At 44.6% G+C, this 19,051-nt stretch overlaps 1 protein-coding gene across 3 annotated transcripts in view; it reads right to left on the bottom strand.

The window, feature by feature from the left end:
• The window catches only part of SLC2A12 (solute carrier family 2 member 12), a 35,445-nt gene extending 20,738 nt beyond the window's left edge, over positions 1–14,707 (bottom strand). Inside the window, exons 1-2 of one of the 3 annotated variants that reach the window (XM_069787274.1) lie at positions 14,174–14,707; positions 5,136–6,458 (exon numbers count right to left, since the gene is read on the bottom strand). In XM_069787274.1, coding sequence (XP_069643375.1) covers positions 5,136–6,458; positions 14,174–14,297 — 1,447 coding nt within the window. In that variant the 5' untranslated portion in view covers positions 14,298–14,707. The remainder of the gene's footprint in view (positions 1–5,135; positions 6,459–14,173) is intronic. The other 2 variants (XM_069787273.1, XM_069787272.1) reach the window with 2 other exon arrangements.
• Positions 14,708–19,051: the final 4,344 nt, after the last annotated feature.

Genomic DNA, 19,051 nt, shown 5'->3' with positions numbered 1-19,051 from the left:
AATACTGCTGTGGACGGAGTGATGAGCATGTAAATTTTTTCCAGTTTTTCCAATCCGGAATATTCACCTGATGGCTGAGGCTAGCAGATGGCAACAGAGGGCATAATATCCCACTCTGAGAAGGCTTCCCATGGGTATTTAATTCCACTATTTAACAATTTTTAATCAATACCAAAGTACTGCCAGTCCTACAAGCACCCACTCACAGGAGCTGTGCTTCAATGGGACTGTAACAGCTATGTGGAAAAGCAGGGTTTGCAGTAAGTTCTAAATCCCTCCTCCAAGACCTTGTTATGCACTTATTTGTCTACCACAAATATGTTAAAAATATTTTTTAGATTTTATATCTATGTGGATGGGTATAAGTACTATGTTTTGTGCCAAGCCCTGAAACCCAGAAGACATTTCTCCAGCTGCAGACACTGATCTGCCTCTGGTGTGTTGTGGCCACAGTGTGTGCAAAGCAGGCTCTGAGTGCTTGGGGCCAGGGCATCCCTGCAGCTCTGAGAATTGCCCTGGAAGAGGAGCCTGTGATGGCCTCCAAGAAAAAAGCTCTGAGAGTTTGGCCTTTGGCTTTGGAGAGCCGCACAAAGCTGGCAGCTGCTCTAGGACATGCAGTAATAGAACATCTTCAGTCCCAGGTTGGCAGAGACATAAATACCTTTGGACTTTATGCATCTAAATGGTTTTGAGGATGATTCAAGTCAGGAAACTGCACCTCAGTCCCACTTACAGGAGCTTTTGTTGATTTGCATCCGCACGCTCAGCATGAACTGCCATGTGACACCAGCGGAGCTGATGTGATTTGCACCAGCAGATTATCCCAAAGTTCATTGGCCAACTGCCTAACCACCTTTGCAGTTATACAGAAGTGTGTTTAAAGGACTGACAGAGGAGGAAGAGCTTTTTTGTGCAAGGCACCCATGCCACACATGCAGTCCAAAGGCACACATTTGACATGCCCCTCTCAACAAGTGTTCCCACTCCACAGCAAAAAAATCCCTGAGATGTGCGTGGATCCCCTTGAACTGCATTCCCATAGTATGTGTAAAGAGGTACTGCCCCAGTCCTGCTTTGCTCACTCGCCTTTTATTTGCTAGAACAAATTTAGACTAGGAAAACGGATGCTCTGTTGGCTCCAGACTGAGTTTGCATTACTTGCTGCTCAGCCCAGAACTTGTTGGAGCCCCTCTGATTTTTATTCAGTAAAGAGGATTGCCTCTAGACCACGCTGCATCCCTGTATTATTGTCTATGGTGCTACTGCCTCTCTTTTGGCTACTTATTGGTGAGATCACCCAGTGAGACCTCCTCACTCAGGGCATATATGGGAAAATATGGAGGGAAGTTGTCCCTATTTAGTCTTTGATCCTAAATGGTGCCAAAGGAGATATCAGGGCAGAGAAGCAGATCTTTGGTAATGGGTGCCATCTGACTCCTGAATCTGAATTTTTTCCTCAGGTCTGTGAGGAAAGAAGAAGGACTGTGGGCACCTACTCTGTTTCAGAAAGGCTAGAGCTGCCCTACAGTTGTTAACCAAGAGAACTCTCTTGCACATGCTCCATCCAACCCCAAGAGTCCCACATTCACAGCCTTATTTTGGAAAATAAGTCTGATACTGCAGGAGTTTGGCTCTCCTGGTTCCTGCATCTCAACATGTTGTACTGCACAACAGTGATGAGTGAAAGAGCTGACACCTCTTTATAAGAAAGGACCACAATTTTTTGCCCTTCAAGTGGTTTGAACAGAGCATCTGGCAAATGAGATGCTCTGCAACTATTTCAGTTAACACTGTGTCATTTAGTAAGTGGTCATGCATGGTCATGGCCCTGACTAGAATTTCTCTGTGTGTCCTTTCTGTGAAATTAATTTCCAGGGTCACAGTGAGCTTTTAGCTTGGGTGATGAATTGGTAATCTACCTCCACACATTAGCCTGCACTCACTGCTCCCTGTGCAAGGCATAGCAGCACTTCTGCAAGGCTCACATGTCTCCTGTCCCGCCCTCCACATACAGGAGGTTCAAATGCCTCTCCTTGCAAACAATGAAGAGCCCCTCTCGCACTCCTCACCCTTCATGTGGCAGACAGAGAGAGGTTTCTCTTGGGCTCTGCAGGCATCTTTCCCTGGTGAGAACAGTTGATCCTCATTTGACCTTTCTCATACACAGACAAAGGTAACTCAAGACAAAGCTGGGTGTCAAGTCCCCTTAGCTAATAACTGCCTTGAAACACCTCTGCAAACACTCCTGAAGAGACAGCATGTGCTGTTCTGCGATGTGATGCAACACTGATTTGTTGCACCTACCAAACATCCTCATAATTGTGTGAAATTGAGTGTGAACAAGCAGTTGAATCGCAGTTCATCAAACATAATTAATCCAAAACAGAGCAGCAGAAATACTCCTTTTATCTTGCCTAAGGGTTGATGATATAAATACAGAGCACCCCAGAATCAAAAAAGTGACTAAGCAGATGCTTGCTACTCTGTGAATTCTTTTATAATGCAAAAATGGCTTTTATCTCTCAATGTCTATTTTTGAGTGCTCATCACTGTGCTGCCTGGGTGCTTTGATAAATGGCAATAAATATATTTAGCATATGTTTAGTTCATTAAAAAATCCATCTACTTCATGTAATTTGGAGACAAAAGAGAAATCCTGGAAAAATACAACATTTATATGCAAATCTGGACTGTAACTAGCTCTTTGACCAGAATCCCAAAAAAGAAAGAGAAAAAAAAAAAAGGCCAAAGTACTTTAAAAAAAGATGATAGAGCTCAGGTTGCATGATCTGCCCTATGAAGAGTGTGCCATTTTCCTAATGGCACTACATAGAGTCTCCTTTACCCCCACAGAACATAATGCAGCATGGACTCAAAATAAAGTGGGTGAGTTTGTTCCAGAAGTGGCCTTGTGGGGTGGAGGGAAAAGAGCAAGATCCTCTCTGCTCTTTGTCCAAAAGAGGCTGATTTGATCTCTAGGTTACGAACAGACACATCCCCAGCACCGCCTTCACCTTAGCCAGCAGGACAGGCAGACGTTGCGCGGAGTATGAGATTTTTGCATTGAAAATATAATGGTGTGGGGGTTACAGTGCTTCTGTCCCCAGGAGCCCAGGCATCGCTTGGCCACAGCAGCCAGCGAGTCCAGCCTCGATGCCTCCCTCCCGTTGCAGAGTTGACAATGACTAATGGTCTGGTCCAGACCACAGACCAGATTTAGAGATGAATAACATAAACATGTTAAAACTGCTTACTTTATGTAAGCAGAGGGGCTCAGGTTTTTTCTTTACACTCAGAAAGGCATATTGAGGATAAGAAAGCTAGGATTTTAAAACGCATTCAAGAATTAGGACTCTAAGCAGCAGACGTTGAAGGCTGCATATAAGACACAAATCATAGCCTCATGTCCCAACCCAGACTATTTAACCACAATAGATCTTTTGCAGATTCCAACAACCTCTTGATTCTCTCTGACTCTTGCATTTTCTATACATTGTCAATTTTAACTGAATAGTGTACTTTTAAAGGCATGGAAATGTCTTGAAAGTATTACCTGCAGTTTGAAATACCTGTATCTCTCCTAGACCTGGCCTTCACTTGCTACACAAACACACCCACCAGTTTAAATTGCCTTACCGTGTCTTTATCATGCATGATTTCAACATGTTGGAGCTGAGACGGTACCTGTTCTTTCCCATTTGCTGTTTGAGAGCATTTGTGCTCTTGTCAAAAAAGAGGTCAGAAAACAAGCACGGGCCTCAAAGACTTCTCAGATTAGCCTGGGAAACACACCTCAGTTTCTGTGGCCCTCAAGGAAGTAGATGTCGTTGTCATTAATTTCACATTAGGCCAAATTAGATGACTAGGAACCCATTTACAACCAGGTCAAGAGGAAAGAAGCTTTCAACAGGAGGCCAAGCCTGAACACGTGCCCCTGCCTTGAGGGTCATTAAATGTGGGTTTGAAACACCCAAGTAAAGCTCAAGTTACATTTTCTTTTCAGGGCTGCACCCCTGGTTTTGAACCTATCTCATCAACAGCAGAATCCAGCCCCAAGATGATCTGCAAGGGAGGGAATAATGCTGCAATAACACAGTCAAGCTTGCTGCCCTGGCAATGAATGCTTATCTCACGCTGCTCAACCAGTGAGTAATGTTTAAATTAAATAAATACTGCAGGAGAGTTGCTGTTAGTGCAATTGTTGGGTTGTATTCTTGTGGCAAGCTCTTTATCGTAATAGTGCAGCAGTAGTACAGTGTGTTTGCAAGGCAAGTTTGAGCCAGGGCACAAAAGCACATAAAGTCTGTTAATAAATAATGGACTCTGTGCATGTGGGTTTTGCAGTGTGGCTAAAAAAAATCAATCCCTTCAAAGTACAATAATATGCAAGTGCTATTGAAATAAAACAAAAGAAAACAAAATGGAGAGATTTAATTGCTAGTCCCTGGGAATGGCAAACATGTTCTCCTCTGGAGAGAGCAGGAACCATGCAAGTGTGATGGCAGCTGCAGCAGGACCTCGGTTGTATAGTGACACGCCTGTGTGTTCTTCCACTGGTGCTGTTCAGCACGGGTGGTGGTGATGATACTACAGTTTGCTCATGAACTATAATACCTTGAATGTCTTTCCGATATCTGAAGACTATTATATAGTCAGGGGACCACACACTCTGCAGGACTCAGGCATGTGGCATTTCATGGATTTGATGGTGTCATACCATACAGAGGTCTCGGGCTTATGATTATCCTGGGTTTATGAGTCAGCAGCAGCAAATGCCTACATCTTAACTTCCCAATGTAAGGACACAATACACTAGGAAGAGGAAAGATAGTCAGGGGTCCCATAATTTTGCTGTAGAAAAGCTCACAGCAGCTCTTAACTCCACTGAAGAGAAGCAGTTAATTCCACTGAATTGAAGAGAGATTAGGCCATTGACCTTAATGGGCAGGACCTCTTCCTAAAAAGCACACCCCAGGCCCACCAGGAGGGTCTGTGACAATACCAGTGCATATTAGCAGAAAACACTGCTTTGCCCACCTTGGGAACTGCCTGATGCCAAGCTGGGCATGTCATCCCAGCACTTAATCTACTTGTAAGTAAACCATTACAAAGAGTTAGAAAAATTAAACACTTACTTGGTCCAAGACCTATGGAAAATGCAGCAACATAAACAAGCAGGCTGGCCAGTGAGAGCCATTTCAGGACAACGGGAACCTCCCCACTTTCCATGTGAGACCCTGTTGTGCTTTTGCCTCCTGCCAGGGCAGTCCTGTTCAGTTCTCCCATCCTGGCAACGTCTGGGCTTCTCTGCGCATCAAATGACAATCTTTCTGGTGAAGCCATGCTAGCAAAGAGGTCCTTGAGACTCCCATTGGTGACACCAGTGAGATTTCCCGGTCTCTGGAGAAGGAAATCCTCTGGAGATTGGCTTCTACAAACATTGGTGAAATTCACATATATGTTACGGTTCACTAAGCCCATCGTGACCAACGATACTGCCATAACAGAAGAGCCAATACACAGAAAAGTTTTACTTCCAACTTGATCCACAAAAACCGTGGCTGGGACTGTGCTGACCACTTTAACCACTCCAACTCCAGTAGAAGCCAAGCTGGCAGCTTCATTGCTCTGGAACCCAACTGACTTCAAAACAGTTGATGCATAAAATAAAATGTTTGGTTGCCCAGTTGTTTGCACAAAAAAGACTAAAGTGAGTCCTACCAACATTCGGGCCCTCATGTTGTTTCTTGAACGGAACAGGTCCAAGAAACTATACTGATGTTCATCTTTCAGGGAAGACTTTATCACAGTAAGTTCTTTAGTAGCATCTGATGTTTCCCGTAGCCTCTCCAGTACTTTTCTTGCAGCTTCATCGTTATTTTTCATGACAAGAAACCGAGGACTTGGAGGAAGGAAATACATGGCAATAGCCTGCAAAGCACCTAGTGGAATCACGAGGCCGAACATATACTTCCAGCCATGAGATACGCGGGCAAAGGCATAATTTGAAATATAGGCAAAAAGAATGCCTATCACAATCATGAGTTCATTCAATGATACAAGGAGGCCTCTTCTGTGCTGTGGGGCGATCTCAGCAATATACACACATGTTGCAATTGATGATAATGATATGGAAATACCTATGGCAATCCGTCCCACAATAAATATCCCATACGATTCATAAGGCAGTAAAATCAGACTCCCCAACACAAGTAAAGAAGATGCAATAATAATAGCAAGTCTCCTTCCAAATCGGTCTATCAGGAATCCACCAATAAGGGATGCAAATAAGGCCCCAAAAAGCAGGGAACTTACAACGATTTCCTGCTCTTTGCAAGAGAGTGCTAATATGCTGCTCATCTGAAGAAGAGCTCCAGAGATAAGGCCCAACTCATAACCCATCAGAAGTCCACTTATGGCAGCAACGGCAGAAGATAAAAAAGTAAATGTTCCACAGCCTGAAATAAGAGAAAAAAACACAAAAACTTGAAAGTGTGACTTCTGCGACATTCTCACAACTAATAATAACTTTGTTTGATATACCAGTCGAAAAAATCTTTTTGTAACTTTTAGGAAAAGCAGTTAGGTGCATACAAACCCAGCAGCAGTGGTGACATAAAAGGCTATTTTTGAAAAGAAAAAAAAATTGTTTTAATTCATATAAAACCCTCTTTAATTTTAATGCTTTTGGGTTCCTTATCTTCCTGAACAGAAATCAGAAACATTTTGATCAGGCCCTAAATAATTAAACCTTCTGCCTCAGAATATCATTGCAAAAGGCAACACTGACAATACAACCTTTTGTTAAGAAAGCAATTTTTGCCTTGAGATGTTCTCAATGTTTTTCCTGTACTGAAGTCTTGACCACCTAACTAGTGTACCACGGGCAAGGAAAGCAGTAATTTCCCAACCAAATTGCTTCAACCTTGACTTGAATAAGTAGCAAGTTAAGCTTTCCCTTGCCGCTTACTAATTCCTTTGCTTCACCTGAGGATGCCATGAAGGCTGCTGGTACACGTGAGGGTTTTTTTGCCAAATGGAAACTTATCCACTGAGGACCAGGCTGATCCAGATAGCTGGGATATTCTAGAGAAAACAGTCTTTGAGGTACAAATTCATGAACTTTCTGGGCTTTGCTCATCACTAATCTCAGATTCTTCAGAATATCAGGATCAAATATTTCGCATAGTTTATAACAGCCACAATGTCAGGAATAAAAAACAGCTGGTGAAAACATAAACCAAATGGAGATTATATGTCTTTGAATGTCCACTTTAAAACAAACTCATTTTATACAACTGCAATTCATTGTTTATTGTTACAAGATAGAGTCGACTGATCGCATTCTACTAACTGTGAAGCCTTTTGCACCCTAAACCTTGAGGAATATATCAGTTTGTTATTGTTGGTCGTGTTCTTTCTCCCAGCATGATTTTCCTCTCATCATGATGTTGGCTGCCACACAACTAGGGAAAGAGTAAATTGACTTCTGATTTTCCGGTTAGTTGGAGAGATAGGACGTGTCTGAGGAGAGGTAGCTTCTGCAGCATAACAGAGTCCGTATTTCAGTTAATTCTCCTGGAACAAGTACTTTCCAGCTGGAAAGTAGTATATGGCCTAATTGAAAATGATACATAGACTCTGTTTATTTTTAGCTTATTTTTGTAAGGCATTAAGGCTCTTTGATCATACTGACTGCTTGGAGTTCCTTGCCAATAACTTTTGAGCACATTGGCAAGGATCAGTCCCATTTGACAGAGGATATTACATTTCTCAAGCAGATTGTGAAAAGAGAGGAGGAGGGCAGCCCTAGCAGTACTTCTGCACTACTAAAATAAACAGTGCCAGAGTGCAGGCCCGGACCCTGGCATGTGGCCACGTATCCCACTAAATTGCTGGCACGGTGGCTGGCACGGTTGTGCCCCAGGCCACCTCGCCTCTCGAACAATTCCCACCACTACACCCTGCGGCCACACGCCACCCGAGGCCAGGTTATTCTGGAGGGTAGCGGAGTACAACGGTGGGAATATAAGCTGTGCCTCCTGGGCCAGGGGAGACGTATAAGCCCATTAAGTCTATTAAGATAAGTATCGCCTATTAGGTCTCCTACCTGGCTCTCAGTTCGCTCCCTTAAAGCCAAGCAAAGGCCAAGCGGCAGCAGCCCCGAGCTATTGGGCGCACTCAGCGCACCTCAGCCCTTTCTGCTGGGCTCGGGTGGCTGGCAAACCAGAGAGAGGGGAGAGACTGGCGAAAAACACATGGGCTTGTTACGATGGGCCATAAGGGCACGGGGGAAATAGAAGTACTGGGAGAAGTCTTCCAGAAGGTAGGGGTAGATGGTAGATATATTGTGATGGAGGTGGGACAGCTTGAAGAAGATGTCAGATACAAATTTGCAAAATGCTCTGGGGATGTAACTTTTTTTTTTAATATATTGTTGTTGTCCATGTCTGTATTATGTCTAACGATTTTTCTTCCTTTACGTCTGCAGTATCTGAGATCATTGCACTTATTTTAAACAGAGGTTAGTGCATGGGTTAGGGCAAGGTCCTGCTGTACTTTAACACACTGAACAGCACTTCAGTGGAAGGACTACTGACTCTGGTTAAGCTGCCTGGTGCTACATGTGCTCCATCCTCCAATGCATGCATGTAATATACATTTTATCATTGCAAAACCTAATTTCTCCCTCCCCTTTATATGTTTTACTAGCCTGGTTGCTGTATATTACTAGATCTGGAAAATCTAGTAATGATTCCTGGCTGGAAATCAGGGCTGGTAACAACACAGTGTTGTGCTTAATGAATGAGCTTGGGTATCATAAGATACACTGCTAATTTGATCACAGTGCTCTGCCCAAACTACTCCTCAGTGCTGATATTTCTGCTTTCTTGGATATCTTTGGGTTTTACGTCATTGAGCCATGTAGACTGAACCTAAGATTTTGCTTTAATTTATATATTATGATCCCAGAAGAGACTGTTGTGGTCATCCGGTCTGACACTCACGAACAGCACAGCATAATCCTTCAGACACGTTTAAATGACATTTTATTTGAACTACGCCATTTAAAATATTCAGCTTTGATTTAAAAATTGCTAGTGGTTGAAAGCCAATTACTTTAAGTCATAAGTTGTCCCGATGGTTAATTGTTTTCACTGTAAATTATCTGTAAATTATTGCTAGACTTAATTTCTGCAACTTCAGCTTTCAGCCATCAGATCCCATTCTCCATTTGCCTGCACTTAGTTATGTTCACTAAGTACAAAATTATTGCCTCTCATCGAGTCATCCCGCAGACGTCTCCTTGATAAGCTACTTAGCCTGTGAGGCTTTACAAGTTTACCAGTCCCTTAAGTATTCAAAGCCCTGTTTTCTGAACTCTGTCCAGATTATCAACTTCTTCAACAAATTGAGAGCCAGACCTGGTGCTCCTGCAGCGGTTGCACAGTGCCAGATAGGAACTTGATATAATTGTCCCGCTCCTGGTAGACATTTCCCCCTCTACTCATCTAAGGATTGTCACAGCTGTGTACAGGAGCTCATCTTCTGCTGGTCATCCTCCAGGACAACCAACTTCTTTTCTGACTGGGTTCTTTCCAAGGCATTGCCTTTCCTTTAAATATGGCCTGCCTTCTTGCATCCCAGCTAGGAATGCAAATCACTTTATGTTTGTCTGTATTAAAACACCTAGGATGGGTTCAACTTACCTAACTGTGAGAGATCTACAGCATCTCTAGATTTCTTCTGTAACCACTTGCGAAAAATAGGCACTTCTAGATGTCTGAAGTAGGTCAGATGCCTATTTCTCTCCACTGCCTATAAAAGGAATCTGTATGGCTTGCTCAGATGCAGATGTCTAAAGTTAGCATAGAGGAACCCCAGACAGCACATTCACTCGCAGTCAGCAGGCCAAGCCATCCGAATTGCATTCAGCCAGTGACATATCCTATTTATTAATCAACTGTCACCTTTATCACCCACAAATAATCCATTATTATCTTCTTGCAGGCAACTGAGAAAAAACATTAAGTAACAGAGGGACAAAAACTGAGTTTAAGGCTCTCCAACAGAAACACAGCAGTGTGGGCAGTGTCTCCTATTAATAATTTGAGGTCTGTGTCCTGCACAGATTTAATTCTTTAAATGTGCAACTGTCAGTTTTGTGTGGTTCCAGTTTCTGATTCAAAATGACAGTGCCAAGTCAAATATCTTGATGGAGTCCACCATCAGCACTGTTCTTTACAATCCAGGCTGTGCTCTCCTCAGCCTGTGGTCCTCAGATCAGAGCAACCGAAATGATTATTTACTTATAATCGGAGAGGCTGTACAAGCAGGGTGTGGAGCTTGGACACCTGGGAAGTTGCTAGGGAAGCACTCAAGCCCATATATTTCTTGCTTCTCCCAGTACAGCAGCTCAAACAATGTCTAATGTTTCTTTGGTTCGTTTTTACTGGGTCAGCTGGTATCCTTGTTCATACATCCAATGACAAACGCCCACAGTCGTATAGAAATAGCAGAGGGCTGTAACTAAAGAAGACCCCTGAATGAAAAGCAGATTCTGATGCAATGCAAAGGGAGACACATTGCCTTTCTGCATTAGCAGCAGCAAACTCGGCAGTTAACTCCATATCTCTTGTGCCTCACAGGCACCATTCTGCTGAGAAACATCCTTATATCACTACAGGGTTTTGTTGTAACTGCTGTACCTAAGACTTGCCTGCTCAGAACTGCCTGCTGAGTTAAACCCTGAAATCTCTTCTTGGTTTTCCTTCATGGTCTTCCTCCAGACAAAATTCCCTCTGACTTCAGCATATGTTTTGCTTTAACATTTCCAGATAAAGCATGTTGCAGTAGTTGTACTCACAATCCTTTTAAGTGTCACTTCTAATGATGTTGTTGGCAGTTCTTAGGCATTCCTTTTTTTAAAAAAAAGCTTCTTAAAATGTATATTCCTCTTATTTTTATGAGATGTCTGCAAAATACATGGCAGTGTGCAGCCCAGGGGAATAAAATATGTTAATGATGGCTTCCAGAGAAATTTCTCCTTCTGTCTGCAACAAACACCATGGCTAATGAGTGTGTGGCTGGTGTGTAACAAGTGACTGGAAAGTCTATTCTCTAGTTTCCCCACGTAAACAAAATTATTTCTCACAACTGTTACTCAGGTCAAAAGCAGAACTACTTGGCAAACAAACTTATCTTTAAGAACATTTGCTGGAAATGTTTATGCTTGGTTCCTGAGAAGGAGACCAAGTGTAGTCGTAGTATAGCAGTGTACTGTTGATGAGATTGGATGGGGCCAAGTAGTAGGCTCGTGCCCCTTTACTTATTTTCAAGCACATATTTGGGAAAATACAGTCCTTCCAAAGGCAAAATATTTGTTCTGTGTGGGCATTATGGATAATTTATGGGCATTATGGATAAATGATCTGTGCCAGGGAAGATCTGCAAGCAGGCTGAGCTGGGAAACACCACTCTTTGCCCACTTCACATGCAGGAGAGCTACGGGAAAGGTGCCTGGGAGCCCTTTCCAGCTCATCTCGTGAGTACCATGCTCCACATGAGTCCAGACACTGAGATTTCTGTGACGTAGTTTTTCTTTCTCCCAAGAGAACATGCAGTGTGCGTACAGAAAATTAGTGGGACGGAGTGGGGGGAGAGATTACTTCTTTATGTAACCTGTGCAAATACATCTGTTTTGATAGGAGGGGGCTCAACTGTCTGTACTAACATGGTGCTTTCTTCTGTTGACTTCGATTTAATCTGAGGTGAGAAATGTCTCAGTTTGGGAGGGAAGGAAAGTATTTTCCTGGAAGGTCATATATATGTTCTTTAAATCCCTGGGGATTCTTTGATCTATTTAGATATTTGGAAGGTGAAATCAAGCTCTGTCAACCCTTGGCTAATAAGCATAGGTCAGAAAATCATGACGAGTTGAGTGCATTGCATAGATATGAATCCACAGCATGGAATCTCCCTTTTTCAGTAGAACAAGGTATCAACTTTTGTCCATGATAAATCTTAAAACTACAGCATCTGTATCTGAAAAATTTAAGCTATCTTTAACAACATATTTCTTCTCCATCTGAGTGCTGTCTGACATACAAAAAGTTTGCCTTTACAGGTAAATAGTGTTTAAAATTCCCCAAATTGTCTTTAGAGGAGCATTTTGCTAAAGTGTATAGTGTGTGGATCACATGGTTTTGTAGAATAGATATTTAATGCCATGTGTTGGAAATTGCTGCATAATTAAATCATGGTTTGTCTTCCCGTAAAAGGTGATTATCCCATTTTCATGCCATCATGATCTTTGCTGCACTGTCACAGTCACTTTCTCTGTCTCATCCAGTTGTCTGGTATAAAAAGTTCCATGTTATCCTGTTGATCTATTTTAACGCCTGAGGTTTCTTTAGATCCAGTAGCTGCTCAATAGGTGCATTTCTCCTATTAGCTAGGATACATCTGATCTAACTGCCCATCTAGAAGACTGGCATGGGATCTAAAACAGTTACCCAACAAGACCCTATGGGATGAAACAAATGGTGGCTTTGGGACAAAGTTATGTTGCAAGCAGAGCTGGAAAACCTCGGAAAATACCAAGTTTACCCCAAAAGTGTCAGGGCCGTGTGGGATCATGATCATTTGACAAATATGGCTCCTCCGATCCAAGTGTGAAAGGCAAACCCAAAACAAATATTTTGTAAATTGAATTAAAAACAAAGGCAGAAGGAAGCTAATGTATCGCACATCTTCACACATCTAAATTCCTGCGATGGTGGGAGGCATTGTATACTTTGTACAGCATAAGCCCGATGAAAGTATTGTGTGAGCAATATTAAAATTTCATGAACAAAAACCCACTGGCACTGATGGAAAGCCAGGGAACACAGATCCTGGGCAGACCCACCCTGGCCATCTTTCCATCTCTTAGTGCTCTGCCATGTATTTTCATTATGTCAACAGGCAGCCTGGCCCTTCATTACATTAAACGGGATTTGGGTTTTGTTTTGTTATTTTCCAGTAAGAATCAAAAAGTTCCTTTAATTCCTAGCTAGGTAATTGTAAATTCCTCAGGTTGCTGCTTTAATTTCAGAGGGTAAGGCCAAGTGTGTAATTTGCACGGACTGTTCTAACCGTAGCTCTTGTGCTGCAGTAACTTTGCTGTCTGTTTATTATAACTGCTGTGCTTCCCTTTGATAACGCTATCTTATAACCATCTGCATTGGTCCCCCCATGCCCTGAGGTAATGTTAAATATGTCTGCACACCGATTGGCTTTCTGTTCTTGATTAACCTCTGCTTCCAGGTATCAGTAGATGTTGCTGGACTGATCACTATTACACTCCAACAAAGCATTTGTGCCTGTGGTATCTGAACACTCACGGGTTAGTCAGTTCATTCATTTTTAAGTAAACAAAACCTGCTTGGGACACAGTCATTTCTGGCTTACTACCCTGCTTTCCTGTTTGGGTACAGCTGTCTTGTGGGTGAGAAATGTCATGATTGTGGGTCATTTTCCCCTTGATCTTATCATCGAGGAAAGATATGCAAAACCATGCTGTAACTTAGAAACACTGGCTGGGATGGACAGCAAGGGTGAAGAACTACGGAACTCAGCTTCAGCACTCAAAAATCTTTTGCAGAAGAAAATCTACAGTTGATTTTTCAGGGCGTCAGCACAGAAGCCCTGTTTCTTCCTGAAATGCTAGGGAAGAAAAGACAGGAGGGAGTCCCCGTCCCCCCCGGACTGTCCCCCTGCAGGAGCAGGTGCAGTGCTTGCCTGGCCTCCCTCCACTTGAGCGAAAAGGGCTGAATTGCTCCCGAGCACGCAAGGACCGGAGCACCGTTGTTATCTTAGACGGCAGCGGGTTCTCCGATTTTTCAGGCGACTGATCTTCGTAAAGGAAAGGGATTTACGCAACAGACAGCACATGCACGAACAGCGGGACCGAGGCCTTTTGGGAAAAGTATCGCATAAACTTCATTCAAAACTGAAGCCAGCATTCCCCTTCCTTACTCACATTTTCCCCCTCTCGCACTTTTAGCAATTGAGAGAGCGTGCCCGGAGAGTCCCTTGGCTTTGCGGGGCCGTTTTCCCCCAGCCCCGAGCACTAGCTCCGCGGGCGCGCTGCTGCTGGCTAACAGCTGGCATTCGGCTCCTGCCGCTTTACCTGCTGCAGCCGGGAGCTTGCGGAGGTGGCGGCGGCGGCTGCCCCGGCTGCTCTCCTCGTCCTCCCCGGCTCTCGTCGTCGGGTTCTGCTGGCCGAGGTCCTCCGTGCTCTGCCCAGGTACCATTGCCACCCCCTTTTGCACCTTGGGGCAGGAGCACTTCACAGGGCAGCGGTCCTTCCCCAGCCCGCCAGGAAAGCGCGGGCTATTTCCCTCATGGCAACAAGTTGCTGAAGCTGGCTGAAACCAAATGCAAACCACAAAGTGGTTTGTGAACAACTTTGTTGCTATTTCAGAAGGCTTTGCCCTTTGCAGTGACACAGGCTGTTGCTATTCTTGGGAGCCTATTGCAGGCGAGGGGAGGGCCGTCTGTCGGAAGTATTGCTTTTGCCTTTTAGCAAATAGTTGGAGACATCAGACGTCCACGCGCAGCTCGATGCACATTCCTTACCCCCTAGCTTAACGGGTCTCTTTCCTCCCCGTGTCTCTTTTCCTTCTCTCTCCCGTGTTCACAGGCACAGGTTTTTAACAGAGAAGGCACGCCAAAGGGGGTGATTTCAAGGGTTTGCTACGTCAGCTAAAGTTAGGGCACGGAGCACACACACGCGGCATCGCTCCGTTCTTGTAAATTGTGAGCAAGCTGCGGTGAGAAATAGCGGAGAGGAAAAAACCCATGGCAGCCCTTTGCAGTCTGCGACAGTAGGAGTCAGGATTTTTCAGGGCATAGGTGCAGGTGCTACTTTACAAGCAAATGAAAGGCAAGCCACCCTCTCTCCCATGACAATTATTTGTGGGAAAACTGAGGCTGTCTCTGTTATATTGAGTCGAAGGCTTGATTTTGAGAGCTGCTAGGAATCGCTCCATCCCTACTGGCTTCGGTGGAAGCAGTGGCCAGAGGCTGGAGCACGGTGGCGGGGAAAGCTACAGCAGGTGCAGGTGAGCTGCCTACAGGGGCTGCCTGCCCTGTCCTGGTCCTGGTCCTGGTCCCGGTCCCGGTGCTGGTCCCGGTGCAGGAGCCTCCAAGTGCTGTCAGCAGACCCGCTGGCCTCAGTGAGGCAAGTTGTCCAAGCTACCCCCAGTGGGAATCGCTGTTGTATAATTTGGCAGTGCTGCAGGCTTCTTGTTTGTGCTCTTTTTCTCTTTCATTACTTGCTGTTTTGTCTTGGTTGTTTTTGTTTTAATACACTAATGCCTGCAGATAGCGTGGGAGAGAAGGCAGAGGTGGAAGGTTGGTAGCTTTTGCAAAGTTTCCAGGAAGGAGAATTCCTAAACATTTTTTCCTGAAGTAGAGTAGGCATGATAAACCCTTTATAGGTGTTTTCTTAACAACAATATTTGACAAAAGACTGTAACTGCCCTCTCTGACAGCCGTCTCACTGTCAGCTTCAGAAGCTGGAGCGCCAGGGACGCCACAAGGGCACCGGTTCCAGTGGGGAGTTTGGTTTTGGCAGTGCCTTTGCCAGGGAGTTAAATGAGTCAGTCTAGCTCTGCTTTCATGTGTAACATATTTTCCATGTATAATGTCCACCTGTCAGGTGGTACAGGATGCTATCAGGGCTGTTAACAATTTCTTGCCACATCCAGAGAGGTGTTTTTTCCTCATGGGGTATGTGCAAAAAGTAATGTCAACTTTTAAAGAAATTATTCTGATGTTTTGGAAAAAAATGAGAGGCTGTTCAGGCTGGGGAAGGAGAGGAAATCTTTTCAAAGATTAAACTTAGCTGTGACAAGATTCCTCTGTTATAATGTGGTGTGTAACTGACCTCCTCTAACAGCCCACACCTCATATAACCCACAGCTCGGCTCAAGCACCTGCTCTCTGGAAACTCAGCTGACTCCATAGCTACTGTTGTGGTTTAACCCCAGCCAGCAACTAAGCACCACACAGCTGCTCGCTCACTTCTTCCCCACCCAGTGGGATGGGGGAGAGAATTGGGGGGAAAAAAAGTAAAACTCATGGGTTGAGATAAGAACAGCTTAATAGAACAACAAGGAAGAAAGTAATAATAATAACAATAATAATAACAAAAGAAATGGAATATACAGAACAAGTGATGCACAATGCAATTGCTTACCACTTGCCGACCGATGCCCAGTTAGTTCCGAGCAGCGATCCCTCCCCGCCCAACTCCCCCCAGTTTATATACTGGACATGACGTCACATAGTGTGGAATACCCCTTTGGCCAGTTTGGGTCAGCTGTCCTGGCTGTGTCCCCTCCCAACTTCTTGTGCCCCTCCAGCCTTCTTGCTGGCTGGGCACGAGAAGCTGAAAAATCCTTGACTTAGTCTAACCACTACTTAGCAACAACTGAAAACATCAGTGTGTTATCAACATTCTTCTCATACTGAACCCAAAACATAACACTATACCAGCTATTAGGAAGAAAATTAACTCTATCCCAGCCAAAACTAGTACAGCTATACAGTTGTTCCCACCTCCCAAATGCCTTTGTATGTAATGGTCCTGGAGAAGTCAGAGACCTGCCAAGACACCTGCGGCAGCTCAGCGGGGAGCAAAGCCGTGCTCCCAGACGTGTGGCCCTGGAGGATGCTCCGGCGTTCACTCCTCCTGCCCAGAGCTGCTGCTTGGGGATGTCTGACCCCGAGGCAGTGACCCCACTGCCTGCTGAGGAGCTGAGAGAAAAAGAGAGCTCAGTTCAGGCTACAGCTGACTGGCAGGTTCAGCTTCACAGAGAATTGGTGAGAGGCTCTCCGGGTTCTTGGCAAGGTCTGGCAGAAAGGGTGGATGTTTTTAAGGGGGAATGCCCGGTGGGAAGTGAGGCATCCTGAACAGCCTGAACTGATGATGGACTTCCCTCATCCCATGCTCTTTTTTCACTGGGGTTATTCAGATATTCTCAACCGTTAAGTTTGTACATGTGGAGTTACAGAAGGTTCCACGTAGAAAATCTGTCCCATCCTTAAGTAACCAGATATGCAAGAACTGACCACTTAATTTTACTATTAGCTTTTGCCATCCAGGTGACAGGAGGCTGCTTTTCTGAAATAAGGACTGCTGAGTGAAATTATTGACACAAGCTTACAGCACAGCATTGGTAAGACTGGAAATATCCATCTCTCCTTCTTGCATTTGTGAAGAACTTTTGCAGCCTTTCTTTGTCCCCTCATTCTTCCAGTTCCACCCAAAACTGAATCTGCAGACGTCTATGAAGGCACCCTGGGCAGGCGTGTCCACTCCCGTCACACATGTAGAGTGTCCTTCTTCAGCTGTGAGCTGAATCGGACTCATCAGCTATAGGGTATTACTAATTTTGGTGGAAGTAAGAGATGTAATGCAACTGCAGCCCTTTCTGTTCAAAAACCCTCTACACTAAATGTAGTCCTCCAACTAAATATATTGATTATGTATGGCTGCTGGCACCCATATACTTTGGAAGACCTTAAAAGCTCGTCAGGAACTGCACCTTCCCCTGAGCAAGAGGCATACTACCCCCAGGAGTAAGTAATAAAAAGAAAAGGCTGCTTTTCATCGAGTTCCCAAATCTTGTGATGAACAGATTTTAAGTGATGAATGTTAAGCGAATACAACAGTGAATTTCATTCTTTTTTTTTAATAGGAAAAAAAAAAGATATTTTACACAGTGGGATTTCTTTTAACTGTGTTTAAACCTGGAGTTCAGTGCTACCTACATTCCCCTCAGAAGCCAGAGTCTAGACTGATTTTTAAATGTTTACCTACTTGTTTACTCAGAAATCCAGCAGACTAATCTTCTGAAAATAAAGGCCAAATAACCCATTTTTCCTCCCTAGTTCTGCCTTTATTTCACGGTATCTATGCCAGCTGCAACACAGCAATGGCTTAACTTTGCCCCCTGTGGTAACCTTAGGAGGTACCTAGCTTTCATGGATGGTAAAGCAGCCAGTACACAGCACAAACCATAATGGCCGGACAAAAAATGAAAGAAGACATCGTTATTCGGGGGACTTGTGTTTGGGCTGCCCAGAGGGCAGCGCACCCTTGCCATGCTGAGCTGCGGGTGCTGCAGAGGTACCAGGAAGCTTCCTAGGCTTCAACCTGCTCCCTAAGTTAAACGCCATGCCAAAACCACTGTATCAGGGTGACAACATCTTAGGGAAAAATGTTCCCAGTAAGTGTAAATGTGAAATACTTCATCCTGAGATCTGCTGCTTGGCATGGCATTGGTATGAGGGATGTTTTGCGGCAGCAGCAGCAGCCAGCTGATAGTGAAAAGCCACAGCTCAGCAGGTGCGAGAATCTGTTTTCACAATTGTGGCCAAAAAGCTGAGGCATCAATGTTATTGGTGTTAACTGGTGTTAACTGGCATCCCAGAAAAGGAAGGAACTGGAAAAAAGCCGGTTCCAGCCAATGAAAGCAAACAGAGGGAGGGAAAGCAAACAGCCTGTGCTGGTTCCACAGCCAAGGCGATTGTAAAGGGATCTCATGAAAGACAGCGACTCTGAAACCCTTGCTGGTGCCCAGAGTCCTGGTCCTGCAGCCCTGTATCCCCGCCGATTCCCAGCAGAAATGAACAGGCAAGCAAACAAGCAAAACTCCAGAGAAGTAGAAGAGACACAAACGGGATAAGGAAGAAGAAAAGGGAGTGTGCTTCACTACTTTTCAATTCTCTGTTCTTTTCCTGTTACTGCCTTGCCTGCGTATGTGGTTAAAACAACTCGGCTTGGCTCGCGCTGTGTGTCCCAGAGCGAGAGGTGTCAGTCAGAGCAGGAGCAGGGGGGCTGCCAGAGGGTTTGCAAGGTAGGAAAGGATTGCACCCGCTCACTGCTGCCTGGGAAGGGAGTCCTGCTGAACCCGGGGGGGTGGCAAGAAAGTTTCCAGAAGACAAAAAAATCCCAGACGCCAGGATAGGCAGACAACTTAATGATGCTCTGACGGGT

The sequence above is a fragment of the Haliaeetus albicilla genome, chromosome 7, assembly GCF_947461875.1.
Source record: "Haliaeetus albicilla chromosome 7, bHalAlb1.1, whole genome shotgun sequence".
NCBI lineage: Eukaryota > Metazoa > Chordata > Aves > Accipitriformes > Accipitridae > Haliaeetus > Haliaeetus albicilla.
The sequence above is the reverse complement of the archived record's forward strand: the minus strand, read 5'-3'. Positions and strand labels throughout refer to the sequence as shown.